This window comes from Scyliorhinus torazame, chromosome 1, assembly GCF_047496885.1.
Source record: "Scyliorhinus torazame isolate Kashiwa2021f chromosome 1, sScyTor2.1, whole genome shotgun sequence".
Lineage (NCBI taxonomy): Eukaryota > Metazoa > Chordata > Chondrichthyes > Carcharhiniformes > Scyliorhinidae > Scyliorhinus > Scyliorhinus torazame.
Window position 1 is genome coordinate 189285442 of NC_092707.1, and position 16665 is coordinate 189302106.

Genomic DNA, 16665 nt, shown 5'->3' on the forward strand with positions numbered 1-16665 from the left:
GGGATTTGGTGGTTAGAGCAAGAAAAAGAAATTGTACATCAGTCACAATCTTAATGAGAAAAGGCTTGAGAGTCACTGTGGACTATTCCTGCTCTAATTTCTAATGTTCTTACTTGGATTGTGACAGACACATGATGGTATATGAAACAAAAACAGTAAATACTGGACAATCTCAGCAGGTCAAAGCTTTGACAATGAGCCATCCAGACTTGAGACATTACCTCCCTTCTCTCGCCACAGATGCTGTCAGACCTGCTGAGATTGTCAAGTATTTTCTGCTTTTGTTTCAGATTCCAGCATTCACAATAATTTGCTTTTATTAACATGGTATATGATAACTGAATAAACACTTTAGTATTTATATTGAACCTTTTGTTCAACAGGATTTTATTTGCAGATTTGCGAACACAATAAATGCAGGATTATACATTTGACACGCGGGAGAGATCATAAAACATCAGACAAAAATCCAAATTTGGGACATGTATATTGCACATGGATATCAATATATATCTAAACTTTAGCCTAAAGTTAATTGTCTAATTTTGGGTGGATGGTTCAAAGTGTTATGGTTAACTTCACATACAATAGGCACCAGCTTACTGACTAAATATTGTCTATATTCTGCTGTCTATTTGATATGATGTTTACAATATTTTCATAGTATCTGAGGCTGTCTGTCAAACATGTCATTTAATCAAGTTAGACCAAAAGTTCATCAATCCGAGTTTCTTCTGCTTTCGAGATTGCTTCAAATATCCCGTTCTGCTGAAACGCAAGTGGGTTGCAGCTATTTTCTTGCTCACACATGGGACTGTCAATCACGAGGTATTCCACTGTTCACACTTTGGCCTGTCAATCACCCGGTGCCTGATGACTCCCGCTTTGCTCCTCAAAGTCTCAGTCAATAAGTAACAACCTCCATGTACCCAGCTACCATTCCTCTTTCATTAGAAACAAAAGCAGAACATGCTGGGAGCGTTCGGCAGGTTAGCCAGCATCTGTAATGAGAGAAAAAAGGTTAACATTTTGGGCTGGAGCTTCCATCAGAATTTGTAAGAGTTCAGATGAAGGTCTCCCCCCAAAACATTAACCTATCTTTTCCCTTTACAGATGCTTGGATTGTGCTTTATATGCTTCTGGCATTTTTCATGCATCAGCTTTTATCATTGTTTGCTTTGATTTCACATCCCCAGAATTCACCTTCTATTTTTTAGGCTCTTTAAAAGTAAATGTCCCAAAATTAAATGATAATTCGCAGATACAATGGATTCAGGCTGCACATTACAAAGTGCTCATTATAAATCTACACATTGTGCTTGTCCATTCTATGTTGCATAGCACCACACCTTAAATAATAATTGGCAGATTCATGATTTCTTCCTTTCATAGATAACAGATTCAGCTGAAGGGGGAGTTTCCAGCAAAACTTGATCTTAGTCCAAGTTGGACATTCTACAACTTCCTTTTTGATCCATAAGTCGATACATTAGATGGAAGACCCTGAAGTGATCTCTCTTTCTAACCACAGGATGAATGCTACTTTCTGGGGTGACTTGTCAAAGGAGACAGTACCATGGGGGAAGGCTATTGACCTGAAGTGCTTTTCCCCTTCACCCCCATACACATGGTGAAACAAATCACAATTCTTTTCTCCTCTTTGAGACGACACATCATTTATTTGCCAGGTGTCAGATATAAGGAGTCCTGCAGACACCTGCTGTGCCAAGTGTCCAACAGGAATAAACTTACTCCATATCAAAGTGGCCTGTGTCTGGTAGGCTGCCATACACTTGAGTGAGAAACAGCTTCCTCCCGACCCTTGGAAGCTGATCAGCGAAATATAAATATCAAAACTCAATTGACCTCGGACCTGAACACTTTTAAATACCCTTCCATTCATCGCCTTCCCTCAAACTATTTTCCTCTAACTTACTATTGTCCTCTAACTTACAAGAATAGAGAATAATTAACCAAGGAACAAAGAGAATTGATAATATATATGGGATGCATGACATTTCTGGGTAACCAGCTGAGAAATGTTCTGTTACAATATTGTCGTCAGTCATTCTCTTGTTTTAACACTATCTCACATCAAGGACCTTGAGTCCTCTTGACAAGCAATATGAGCAATGATTGCAGAAATAACCACAAATCATATCCGAAACCAGAGAAAAATAAACTAACATAAAAAAAAGGGATATACCTAAAAACAGATGCCAGTTATTTGGAGCAATGAGGTAATCATAAGGTTTCCACATAACCACATAATCCCTCCAGCATCACCTACATAATTTACAACTCTGTCTAATCCTTTTGATTAAATTACTGCTTGGTGATGACTCCCAGTCACCTGCTGATACCTGCATTATAATTTCCTGAACTTAAAATATCAACAAGCTTTAAACTTGCCAGTCTTAATACAATTCTGAACAGGCTGAGATCCTCATATTGGAGACACGTTTGACCTTCCAAACTTTGCTTCATTTAATGTACCAGATGCTTTTCACATATAAATGCAACATTTTCCACCAAGATTTTTAACGCAATTCAGCTTTCACTTTAGTGTACTGCAGTAGCCTCAGCAACACAATGCTATTTTCTGAATGGACTATTTCTGTTTTATGTTTATGTCAAAAGCTTTTGTTTCAATTTCTACAGCAATGTTTTACTGCACTTATTAATAGCTCCTCAGCATCCATACATAATCAATCCACCTACACAGATACTTAAAACATTCTGAAAATGACTCACAACATCAGAGTGCCTAAATTTCAATGCTGCTCCTTTGGCACGTGGTTTTGAGAGAGCATTGGCTGGGGCAAGTCGAACGAAACTGCTCCCTGATGCAAGAAGGGTGTTAGCGACAATGGCTCTTACCTTGTACAGCCACTGCGTGTTGTTTTCCAAGATGCCTTCGAGTTGCTGCAGCCGCTTCTGGGACCAGTTGGGTTCCACTGGTAAAGGAGCGTCCCTCTGGAGGGAGTTGGACATGCGGTAATCTGGGGTGGGTCGGCAGTTCTCGATCTCTGGAAGGAGAAACGTGTAGCTGCACGGTCCATGCTGAATGCGATGGTGGCGCTTGTCTAAGTTGTCTGTGGCTTTATTGCAAGAGCTGTACCCTGACATAGCCAGAAAAATACAGACATAACTCACAGGTGACAAGGAGCTCGATAGCATCCTGATGTTTTCCAGCTGCAACCGAGCTTTTTGCAAAACAAAGTATGTTCAGGATAAGTTAAAAAAAGGAAAAGCTTCCCAAAAGTTAACCAACTTCTTTTCTTTCTCTGGTTCTTTGACGATTCAATTGACTGGTCATTCGGAAAAAAACCAGTTACTGCTTCTCCTGACGAGTTGTTCTGACAGTTCTCTGGCTTTATGTAATGTTGCCAAGAGTTTGTTTTCCTTCTGTGACTCAATGATAAGGCTCAGTATTGCTTCCTATGTCTCACAGCCCACGTTGCACTGACAAATGCAGGAAATGTTCAGTTGCTCCTGATAGTAGGGTCTCTCTCTCCCCCACTTCGGGTTGGACTGAAGCCCATGTGTGGAAGGAGATATTTGGTGTCCGAAGACTACGAGTCAGTGACTCTATCTTGCCATCTGATTTGACCACAGGAATGTGCGATGAGCACACGCTCCGACTCCCTTCAGTAGCTCCCGTCACAGGGTCTGGAGGTTCATCCTAGTGCACCATTCTGATAACAAGGGTTGTTCTAAACCATTGTCCAGCCCACGAGACTGTAAATCAACTCGTCAATGAAATTCTAGGCAAACTTCCATCACCTTTAGAAGAAAAAAAAAGTGCAAAGTTTATTTTCAGCAAACCACTGTCTTGTACACACTATAAGAAGTATTACATAAATTCTGCATCTTTTGCAATTTCTCCAAAAAAACAATTTCAAGATAATCATTTAACCATAACAGCCTGAACAGGATCTTTTTACTTTAAAAACTCCCCCCAAAGGGCAGCATGGGGGCCCAGTGGCTAGCACTGCTGCCTACGGCGCTGAGGACCCGGGTTCAATCTCGGGCCCGGGAAACTGTCTGTGTGGAGTTTGCATATTCTCCCCGTGTCTGCGTGGGTTTCACCTCCACAACCCAAAGATGTGCAGAGTAGGTGGATCGGCCACATTAAATTGCCCCTTAATTGGAAAAAAAATAATTGGGTTCTCTGAATTTATTTTTAAAAACTCCCCCCCCAAAATTTATGGCTTCCTTTCAAACAGCCACAAATAAAAGTACATGCAAGAGCAAAAGGCCTGACCTGATATGTCTTGAAGGGATGTCAGTGACCATTTGCAATTTGAAAATAACTTTTTTTTTCTTTTAGTTTTCTCCCCAACTGCCCCATGTCATATTTAAGTATTGTAATACCTCTGCCACCCATCCACTAATATTCTTCAGAGAGAAGCACAGAAAAATGTCGGCAGGGGTTAGAAAGGATGCACGCTGAAGTCAATCTGTCTTTCCGTATCACCCTTACCTGCATTGGTTACTGGACCGTGATATAGAGCAGCATCCCTGGTTGGTATGTTGCCTTCCTAGCTCGCCAATTCAGCAGCTGAGAGAGCCAATTCAACGCTGACCATAGGTCAAACTCAAGGTCACCAAGAGTGTGCACGATTCAATATTAAACTAACAAATGTATTAGAGGACTAGAGAACAAAATCCAGGTTAGCCATGATGTGGAAATGCCGGCGTTGGACTGGGGTGAGCAAAGTAAGACGTCTTATAACACCAGGTTAACGTCTAACAGGTTTGTTTCAAATCACCAGCTTTCAGAACACTGCTCCTTCCTCATGTTCATTCACCTGAAGAAGGAGCAGTGCTCCGAAAGCTAGTGATTTGAAACAAACCTGTTGGATGTTAACCTGGTGTTGTAAGACTTCTTACTATAATCCAGGTTGGCACTCCAGTGCAGTAGAGGTAGCACTGTTAGTGGTACCATTTTTCTGAAGTAAACCAAGGACTCTGTCTTCCCTCTCATGTAAAAGATCCCAGTGGCACCAATGGAAGAAGAGTAGCAGAGTTCTTCCTGGTGTCCCGGACAATATTTGTCCCTCAACGAACATCACTGAAAACAGATTATCAGGACATTATCACATCACTGTCAGTGGGACCTTGCTTTGCACGAATTGGCTGTCACATTCCCTTCATTATAAGAGTGAATATTATTTTAAAATTCTTTATTGAATGTAAAGCACTTTGGAATGTTGTAAAGTTGTAAAAAAATGCTATCTTCTTTATTTTACCATCAAACAAAACATTGGTAAAATTGGAAGACATGTTGGCTGGAATTCTCCAGTCATTGTAATTCACTTTTCCCAGCGGGTTTCGTGGTGGCATGTGGTGGTTTCAATGGGAAATCCCATTGACAATGGCGGGAGGATAGGATTCCACCGCCAGCAAACGGCACGCGGCCAAAAATCACGCGGACCGGAGAAACCCGCCTGTTATTTTAAAGACATGCAGTTTGTTGACTTGGTTAAAAATTGGACAAGAATGGGACTTCCGGTGGCGGCGATGTGCTGAGCGGACGCACATCAGGTGGCTCTCCTCCCAGTTGGACCCAACAGGGAATTTATTTGCGTTTTTGGCACTAAACGCCACCTAAAACTCCCCCGCAAATACAAAAGGCATCAACAACGTGAGAAGGAAAGAAAATGCCAGCAAAAAGGAGCTTGAGGGGATAGCGAGCAGGCAGAGGCAGAAGCGGAGGAAAGGAGCAGGAGCAATGGACTGATGGACCAGCGGCCCCAGAAGGCGAGGCAGAGGCCCAGGCGAACCAGGAAGGGAGAAGGTCGGTGTCCCGAACGGCGGAGCAGGAGCGGACAACAACAACCCCCCCCCCCCCCCCACACACACACACAGCGGGACAGAGGAACGTTTCAAAAAAGGAACTTAACGCAATGAAGGAAGCGATCAAGGCGGAGTTCCAGGTGGTGATGAAGGAGGCGATGAAGGAAGCGATACCCACCCTTCAACGCATGATGGACGGCCTGGGACGGAAGATGGAGACCTAGGAGAAGATGAGCCTGGACCTGGAGAAGGCATCAATGGACCAGAGTGACAGGATTGTGTCTCTGGAGGCCAAGGTGAAGAAGTTGGTGGTGGCTCAGGGGAACCTAAAAGGGAAGGTCGAGGACCAGGAGAATAGGTCCAGGCGGCAAAACGTCCGCATTGTGGGCCTGCCAGAGGGAATTGAGGGAAGGGACCCAACGGGTTACATCGCCCAAATGCTGAGCAATCTAGTTGGGACGGAAGACTTTCCAAACTTCCCAGAGATGGACAGGGCACACAGGTCGCTCCGGCCTAAACCCAAAACTGGGGAGCAGCCAAGAGACAATAATTGCAAAATTACACCGATTCCAGGACCAGGAAATAATCTTGAGGGGGGCCCGACAGACAAAGTCGTGCTCGTGGGAAAGCACAGAATCAGGGTCTACCAAGACATTGGGGCGGACCTGGCAAAAAAAATGGTCGAATTCAACAGAGCAAAATCGGCACTCTAGAAAAAGAGGTGCGATTTGGCATGCTATTCCCAGCCAAACTCTGGGTAACATACCACGGGAAGGAACATTACTTCGGCACCCCGGCGGAGGCCGACGAGTTCATAAAAACAAACAACCTGGAGGGAGAACAGACGTGGCAGCGGTGATGCGGCAGGGACAGAGGAAGAAAGGGAATGAGAGAGGAGGACGGACTGAAAACAAAGACTGTAATGTGGACTATGTTTTTGCATGGGACTGTGCTGTCTCGCTTTTGTTTTTGTCTCCTTTTTCAGGTCAAAGATGGGAAACAGGAAAAAGGGAGCGAGAAGAGGGGAAGTATACAAGGGGGTGAGATAGGGGGTGGAGATTGGCAGGTAAAACAGGGCCACGGCTAGACCAGCACTGGGAGGGGAGCCACCGTATTAACGAGGAGGGCTAACATAGGAAGACAAGCAATGAGGGAGGTTGCGCTGTACTTCTCAGCGGAGAGGAGGCGCCTGGCCAAAAGAGGGGGGGACAGGGCAGAATGTGGGGGGAGAACATAAGGGGGGAACAGAGAGAAGGGGGACAGGCGGAGGATAGGAGGAAGAACTGAGATGGGGGGGGACGCACAGAACAAAACGGTAACAAAAAGACAGAAAAGGCTAGGCAGCGAATAAGACACAGGCCCTGGCAGGCATGGAGCAGGGCAAGGAACCAAGATGATGCCACAAGTAACCACTCGGGAGGACCCCTGGGCAAAGGAAGACCCCGGAGTGCAGGGGTAGGAGCCATATTGGGGGCCCCCTGGGCAAAGAGAAACTCCGGAGCGAAGGAGCTCGACCTCATGGTGAGAGCGGCAACCACAGCCATTTTGGAAGGCCCCCTAACAAAGGGAAACCCCGGAGTGCAGGGGCACGTCCACCAGGTGACTATGGTTGATCCTGCAGGAATCCCCACCAGAATTGTTACCTGGAGTGAAAGGGGACTTAATGGCCCGGTGAAAAGATCTAGAGTCTTCGCCCACCAAAGAAGCCTGAAGGCTGACATAGTCTATCTACAGGAGACACACCTGATGGAGAAGGACCGACTGCTGGTAAGGAAGGGTTGGGTGGGATAGACATACCATTCATGACACAGGACGAGGGCTAGGGGAGTAATCATACTGATCAGCAAAAGGACGAGTTTTACCAAGACTAGGACAGTTATGGACCCAGGGGGTCAGTACGTCATGGTCAGCGGTGTCCTGGAAGGGGCACCGGTTGTGCTGGTGAATGTCGACGCTCCCAACTGGGGAAGGCGGACATCACCAAGGCCACGATGCACGTGGTCGACGAGACCCTCCCCTTTCAGGTGGAGAGCGATGCATCAGACGTAGCTCTGGCCACCACCCTCAACCAGGCGGGCAGACCCGTGGCTTTCTTTTCCCGCACCCTCCAAGCCTCTGCAATTCGGCACTCCTCTATCGAAAAGGAGGCCCAAGCCATTGTGGAAGGTGTGCGACATTGGAGGCACTACATGGCTGGCAGAAGATTCACTCTCCTCACTGACCAACGGTCGGTTCCCTTCATGTTTAACAATACGCAGCGGGGCAAGATAAAAAATGACAAGATCTTGAGGTGGAGGATCGAGCTCTCCACCTGTAACTATGAGATCTTGTATCACCCGGGGAAGCTCAATGAGCCCCCTGATGCCCTATCCCGTGGTACATATGCTAGCACACAAGTGGACCGACTCTAGGCTCTCCACTATGACCTCTCCCTACTCCATTGAGGAGGTCAGGACCATAACCAGAGACTGCCAAGTCTGCGCAGAGTATAAGCCGCACATCTACTGGCCACATAGAGCGCACCTGGTGAAGACCTCCCGCCCTTTTGAGCTCCTCAGCATGGACTTCATAGGGCCCCTCCCCTCCACCGACCGCAACGTGTACTTCCTCAATGTAATTGATGAGCACTCCCGGTTCCCTTTCGCCATCCCATGCCCCGACATGACTTCTGCCACGGTCATCAAAGCCCTGCACAGCATCTTCACTCTGTTCGGTTTCCCCACCTACATCCACAGCGATCGGGGATCCTCCTTCAAGACTGATGAGCTGCATCAGTTCCTGCTCAGCAAGGGCATCACCTCGAGCAGGACGACCAGCTACAACGCCCGGGGAAATGGGGAGGTGGAGAGGGAGAAGGGGAAGGCCATCCTGCTGGCCTTTCGGTCTAGAAATCTCCCTGTCTCCCATTGGTAGGAGGTCCTCCCCAACACGCTCCTCTCCATCCGGCAGCTCCTGTGCACCGCGACTAATGAGACCCCTCATGAACGTGTGTTTGCCTTCCCCAGGAAGTCCACCTCAGGGGTCTCGCTCCCAACATGCCTGACAGTTCCTGGGCCCGTCCTCCTGCGGAAGCATGTGCGGAGCCATAAATCGGATCCCTTGGTTGAGAAAGTCCACCTCCTCCACGCAAACCCACAGTACGCCTACGTGGTGCACCCCGACGGGCGACAGGACACAGTCTCCTTCCGGGACCTGGCACCCACTGGGTCCCCACCCTCAACCCCTGACGTAATACCACTCCCCCCCGCAGTTGCTTCATTCATCCTTGCGCCACCCACCCTCCCACCAGCGAACCTCACCTCAGCCCTCACCCCAGCAGTAACCGTCCCCTCACTGGATCCACTAAGGGGTGACGAAGTAGATGACAACACGCTCCCGGAGTCCACGTCGGCGCCCACATCAGGACTGAGGCGATCGCAGCGGAGGGTCAGAGCCCCCGACAGACTCAGTCTGTAATGTTTTCTTCACCCCTGCCGGACTTTTTTTTAAACAGGGGGTGAATGTGGTAAACACCACTAGTAACACATTGCATGTATTACGGTACTGCCCATGTATTACAGGTACCATGGTAAATCCCAGCCTGCTGGCTCCTCCCAGCAGGCGGCGTATAAAAGTGTGTTCTCTCCTGCGCTGCTCCCATTCTGGTTCCAGCTACAGGAGGCACAACATCTTGTGCAATAAAGCCTCGATTGTTTCACCATTCTCGTCTCGTGGTCATTGACGGTACATCAATGGCACAGAATTTATTAAAATGGCCATGGCGGAAATCCCCGACATCAACACACACTGACTGATTATGGGGTGGCGATTTTAACTGTGTGCAGGACCCACTGACCGCCCAATCAAATCCCAGAACGGGGAGAAAGACAGGCATGAATAGAGAATTGGGAACATTCATGGAACAGATGCGGGCGGTGGACCCGTGGTGGTTCCTACAGCCAGGTGAAAAGGAGTTCTTGTTCATTTTGCAGGTGCACAGGGTGTACACCCACATCGACGTCTTTGCAGTGGTGAAATCGGTGCTTCCAGGAATTATAAGAGGGGAATATTCGGCGATCGTCATCTACAACCACGCTCCACACTACGTGACTGTGAAGGCGGGCCGTGCTCAGCGCCCCATATGGAGGCTGGACACGGACCTCCTGGCCGACAAGGCCTTCTGCCAGAAAACATCGCGGGCTATAGGCAATTACATCAGTAACAACCAAAGCGGGGAGGTCTCACCTTCCACGTTCTGGGAAGCACTGAGGGCCATGATCAGAGGAGAAATCATAGCCTACAAGACGTGCAGAGATAGGGAAGAGAGGGCGACCAGGCAGCAGCTAGTCGACTCCATTTTGGAGGTCGACAGAAAATATTCCGAGTCCCCGACGGTAGAGCTGCTGGTGGAGAAGAAAACGCTACAAATGATCTTTAACCTGTTATCCACCAGGAAAGCAGTGTACCAATTCCGCCAGACAAGGGGGACCTTCTATGAACATGGGGACAAGGCTGGCTGCCTACCGGCTCACCAGCTAAGAAAGCAGGCAGCCACGAGGGAAATAGAGCAGGTAAATAATGGTAGAGGCAGACAGGTAGCAGAACCAAAAGTAGTCAACTGAGAATTCGAGACCTTCTACCGAGGGCTGTACACCTCCGAGTCCCCCGGCTGGGACATGGGTGTGAAACAATTCCTCGACGGACTGGAACTACCAATTGTGGGGGAAGACAGACAGGGGGAGCTGGAAGCACCAATAGATCTGGGAGAAATCATGGAGAGCATCAACTCCATGCAGGCGGGGAAGGCATCGGGACCCGATGGGTTCCCGGCAGACTTCTATAAAAAATTTGCGCCAGCCCTGGCCCAATACCTAAGGGATATGTTCGCAGACTCACTGGCAAGGGGCACTTTGCCTCCCACGTTGGCGCAGGCCATAATCTCACTGATACTCAAAAAAGAGAAAGACCCGACGGAATGCAGATCATTTTGATCCATTTCGCTGCTGAATGAAGACACGGAAATAAAGAACAAAGAACAAAGAAAATTACAGCACAGGAACAGGCCCTTCGACCCTCCCAGCCTGCGCCGATCCAGATCCTTTATCTAAACCTGTCACCTATTTTCCAAGGATCTACTTTCCTCTGTTCCCCGCCCGTTCATATATCTGTCTAGATGCATCTTAAATGATGCTATCGTGCCCGTCTCTACCACCTCTGCTGACAAAGCGTTCCAGGCACCCACCACCCTCTGCGTAAAAAACTTTCCATGCACATCTCCCTTAAACTTTCCCCCTCTCACCTTGAAATCGACACCCCCACTCTTGGAAAAAGCTTGTTGCTATCCACCATGTCCATACTTCTCATAATTTTGTAGACGTCAATCAGGTCCCCCCTCAACCTCCGTCTTTCCAATGAAAACAATCCTAATCTACTCAACCTTTCTTCATAGCTAGCACCCTCCATACCAGGTGAACCTCCTCTGCACCCTCTCTTAAGCATCCACATCCTTCTGGTAATGTGGCGACCAGAACTGCAAGCAGTATTCCAAATGTGGCCGAACCAAAGTCCTATACAACTGTAACATGACCTGCCGACTCTTGTAATCAATACCCCGTCTGATGAAGGCAGGCATGCTGTATGCCTTCTTGACCACCCTATCGACCTGCATTGCCACCTCAGGGTACAATGGACCTGAACTCCCAGATCTCTCTGTACATCAATTTTCCCCAGGACTCTTCCATTGACCGTATAGTCCGCTCTTGAATTAGATCTTCCAAAATGAATCACCTCGCATTTGCCTGGATTGAACTCCATCTGCTATTTCTCTGCCCAACTCTCCAATCTATCTATATTTTGCTGTATTCTCTGACAGTCCTCCTCGCTATCTGCAACTCCACCAATCTTAGTATCATCTGCAAACTTGCTAATCAGACCACCTATACCTTCGTCCAGATCATTTATGTATATCACAAACAACAGTGGTCTGAGCACGGATCCCTGTGGAACACCACAAGTCATTTCGAGACACTCCCTTCCACCACTACTCTCTGTCTCCTGTTGCCCAGCCAGTTCTTTATTCATCGAGCTAGTACACCCTGAACCCCATACAACTTCACTTTTTCCATCAACCTGCCATGGGAAACTTTATCAAATGCCTTACTGAAGTCCATGTATATGACATCTACAGCCCTTCCCTCATCACTTAACTTTGTCACTTCCTCAAATAATTCTATTAGGTTTGTAAGACATGACCTTCCCTGCACAAAACCATGCTGCCTATCACTGATAAGTCTATTTTCTTCCAAATGTGAACAGTTCCTATCCCTCAGTATCTTCTCCAACAGTTTGCCTACCACTGATGTCAAGCTCACAGGTCTATCATTCCCTGGATTATCCCTGCTACCCTTCTTAAACAAAGGGACAACATTAGCAATTCTCCAGTCCTCCGGGACCTCACCCGTGCTCAAGGATTCTGCAAAGATATCTGTTAAGGCCCTAGCTATTTCGTCCCACGCTTCCTCAGTAATCTGGGATAGATCCCATCTGGACCTGGGGACTTGTCCACCTTAATGCCTTTTAGAATATCCAAAACTTCCCCCTTCCTTATGCTGACTTGACCTAGAGTATTTAAACATCCATCCCTAACCTCAACTTCCGCCGTGTCCCTCTCTTTGGTGAATACCGATGCAAAGTACTCATTAAGAATCTCACCCATTTACTCTGACTCCACGATAAATTCCCTCTTTTGTCTTTGAGTGGGCCAATCCTTTCTCTAGTTACACTCTTGCGCTCCTTATATACGAATAAAAGGCTTTGGGATTTTCCTTAACCCTGTTAGCCAAAGATATTTCATGACCCTTTTAGCCCTCTTTATTGCACGTTTTGAGATTTGTCCTACTTTCCTGATATTCCTCCAAAGCTTCATCAGATTTAAGTCGCCTAGATCTTATGTATGCTTCCTTTTTCATCTTAGCTAGCCTCACAATTCCACCCGTCTTGCCATTTCTATCCCTCATTTTCACAGGGACATGTCTGTCCTGCACTCTAATTAACCTTTTCTTAAAAGACTCCCACATTTCAAATGTGGCTTTACCCTTAAACAGCTGCTCCCAATCCACATTCCCTAGCTCTTGCCGAATTTTGTTATACTTGGCCTTTCCCCAATTTAGCACTCTTCCTTTAGGACCACTCTCGTCTTTGTCCATGAGTATTCTAAAACTTACGGAATTGTGATAGCTATTCCTAAAGTAATCACCGACTGAAACTTCAACCACCTGGCCAGGATCATTCCCCAATACCAGGTCCAGTATGGCCCCTTCCCGAGTTGGACTGTTTACATACTGCTCTAAAAAACTCTCCTGGATGCTCTTTACAAATTCTGCTCCAACTACGCCTCCAACACTACATGAGCCCCATTCGATGTTGGGGAAGTTAAAATCTCCCATCACGACCACCTTGTTGCTCCTACATTTTTCTATAATCTGTCTGCATATTTGTACCTCTACTTCACGCTCGCTTTTGGGAGGCCTGTAGTAAAGTCCCAACAATGTTACTGCACCCTTCCTATCTCTTAGCTCTGCCATATTGCCTCATTGCTCGAATCCTCCATAGTGCCCTCCTTAATCACAGCTGTGATATCATCTCTGACCAGTAGTGCAACTCCTCCACCCCTTTTATCTCCCTCTCTATCCCTCCTGAAGCATCTGTACCCTGGGATATTTAGTTGCCAATCTTGCCCTTTCCTCAACCCCTCAACCAAGTCTCAGTAATACCAGTAACATCATATTCCCAGGTACTAATCCAAGCCCTAAGTTCATCTGCCTTACCTGCGACACTTCTCGCATTAAAACAAATGCATCTCAGACCTCCAGTCCCTTTGCGTTCATCATCTCTTCCCTGTCTACTCTTCTCCTTAGTCACAATGAGTTCATTATCTAGTACCTTACTGGCTTTAGTTGCTGCCTCTTTACTGACCTCTAACTTCCTAATCTGGTCCCCACCCCCCTGCCACATTAGTTTAAAACCTCCCCAACAGTGTTAGCAAAAGCACCCCCCAGGACATTGGTTCTAGTACTGCCCAGGTGTAGACCATCCGATTTGTAATGGTCGCACCACCCCCAGAACCGGTTCCAATGTCCTAAAAATCTGAACCCCTCCCTCCTGCACCATCTCTCAAGTCACGTATGCATTCTGACTATTCTTGAATTTCTACTCTGACTGTTTCGTGGCACTCGTAGCAATCCTGAGATTACTACCTTTGAGGTCCTACTTTTTAACTTATCTCCTAACTCCCTAAATTCTGATTGTAGGACCTCCTCCCATTTTGTACCTATATCGTTGGTGCCTATATGCATCATGACAACTGGCGGTTCACCCTCCCCCTTCAGTATGTCCTGCAGCCGGTCTGAGATATCCCTGACCCGTGCACCCGGGAGGCAACATACCATTCGGGAGTCTCGTTTTCGACCACAGAAATTCCTGTCTACTCCCCTTACGATTGAATCCCCGATGACTATAGCCCTGCCAGTCTTTTTCCCGCCCTTCTGTGCAGCAGAGCCAGCCACGGTGCTATGAACCTGGCTACTGCTGCCTTCCCCTGGTGAGTCATCTCCCCCAACAGTATCCAAAACGGTATACCTGTTTTGGAGGGAGATAACCACAGGGGACACCTGCATAGCCTTCCTGCTCTTTCTCTGCCTTTTGGTCACCCATTCCCTGTCTCCCTCACCAATCCTAATCTGCGGTGTGACCAACTCACTGAACGTGCTATCCACGGCCTCCTCAGCATCGTGGATGCTCCAAAGTGAGTCCATCCGCAGCTCCAGAACCGTCATGCGGTCTAACAGGAGCTGCAGCTCGACAGACTTCCCGCACATGAAGGAGTCAGGGGCATTGGCCGCGTCCCTGAACTCCCACATTGAGCACGAGGAGCATAACACGGGTCTGGGATCTCCTGCCATTTTTACACTTTACCTTAACTGACAACAAGTATAATATGAAATAATGAATAAGTGAAAGGAATAAAGATTTTACTTACCAATCACAATACTTACCAACACACGAAGAGTTAAATTTCTCCCAGCTACTGCTAAATGGAGCACTTTCCTTACCAGCCAATCTTTGCTGTGCTGTGATGTCACTCTTCAGATTTATCCCCAAAGACCCTGTGGCCGCTGTTTAAGCAGCGAAGCAGCTAGTTTAAATCCTCACCGCTCCGCTCACTCCAAATACTCGCAAAGGTCCTGGCCAAAAGGCTGGAAACCTGCGTACCAGAGGTAGTCGCAGAGGACTAAACAGGCTTTGTCAAGGGTAGGAAACTCACTGCGAACATTAGGCGGCTGCTGAATGTAATGATGACCCACCCCGGGAAGAGAGTACCTGAGAGAACAATAATCTACTGCCTGGACGCAAAAAAGGCCTTCGACAGAGCCGAATGGAAGTAGCTCCTCGAGGTACTGGAATGGTTTGGGCGAGGTGTGGGATTCACCACCTGGGTGAGACTCCGATACAACGCTCCCAAAGCAAGTGTTCGAACCAACACCACCAGCTCTGAATACTTACAGCTGCAAAGAGGCACAAGGCAGGGATGCCCTTTGTCCCCGCTCCCATTCACACTAACAATTGATCCCTTGGCGATAGCCCCGCAGGAGGCGCAAAGCTGCAAGGGCATCCAGAGAGGAGACAGAGAGCACAGAGTCTCACTCTCTGCTGATGACCTGCTCCTGTATGTCTCAAAGCCACAGGAAGGACTGAGGGCAATCATGCAGGTCCTGAAAGAGTTTGGAACCTTCTCGAGTTACAAACTCAACTTGGGCAAAAGTGAGGCATTCCCAGTGAACCCAAACGGGGGAGGGACAGAGCTGGAGGAACTTCTGTTCAAAATAGCCCCAAAACAGATTCCGATACCTGGGGATCCAAGTAGCCAGAGACTAGACACAGACCCACAAGTGGAACCTGACCAGCCTGGTGGAGGAAGTTAAAAAGGACCTACAGAGGTGGGGCGCATTCCCACTCTCCCTGGCGGGGAGAGTGCTGATGATCAAAATGAACGTGCTGCCGAGGTTCCTCGTCCAATTCAGATCCATCCCGATCTTCATCCCGAAGGCTCTCTTCCAGCTTAATCATGGCATTTGTGTGTTGGGGGAGGGGTCCAAACCAACACGGCGCCGGGTTGGAGAATCCCCGCTTCTCTAATCTCCGGTGCCGTTTTTTGGGCGCCGGCGGGATTCCCGCCACGCCGGTTGGGGGCCATTGACAGCGCCCCCCCCACCCCCACAGCCCCCCCCCCCGGCGATTCTCCGGGCTCCGATGAGCCAAGTAGCCGACAAGTTTGGTCCAGTCCCGCCGGCGTGCATTACTCACCTCACACACGGCGGGACCTGGAAGGTAAGTGTTCAGGGGTCGATCTGTGGGGGGGGGGGGATCCGATCCCGCGGGGGCCCCCACGGTGGCCTGGCCCGTGGTCAGGGCCTACCAATCGGCGGGTGGACTGCTTCCGTGGGGCCTATTTTACTCAGCGCCGGGCCCCTGTAGGGCTCCGCCATATTGCCCGGGGGCCGGCGCGGAGAAGGGATCCCCCACGCATGCATGGAAATATGCCAGCCATTCTGCGCATGCGTGGAAATACGCCGGCCGTTCTGTGCATGTGCGAACTTGAGCCGGCCGTTCGGCGCTGGCTGGAGCTGCGGGAACCACTCTGCCGTCAACCTAGCCGCCTGGAAAGGGGAGAATTCCTCACTTTCAGAGGCCATTGACGCCAGAGTGGTTGGCGCCGGTTTTCCTGCCGGCGTGAGGACATAGCCCCATTATTGGAGAATCCGGCCCCCAATCCCTTGGAAATTCTTGGACCTGCAATCTCCTAGTTTGTATTTCTCAACTCCAATC

The 16665-nt window shown here is 48.3% G+C and overlaps 1 protein-coding gene across 1 annotated transcript in view; it reads right to left on the bottom strand.

Annotated features, from left to right (window-relative positions):
• The window catches only part of angpt2b (angiopoietin 2b), a 374156-nt gene that overhangs the window by 310779 nt on the left and 46712 nt on the right, over positions 1-16665 (bottom strand). Inside the window, exon 2 of the mRNA XM_072501637.1 lies at positions 2881-3786. Within this exon, the coding sequence (XP_072357738.1) occupies positions 2881-3180 (300 nt within the window). The 5' untranslated portion in view covers positions 3181-3786. The remainder of the gene's footprint in view (positions 1-2880; positions 3787-16665) is intronic.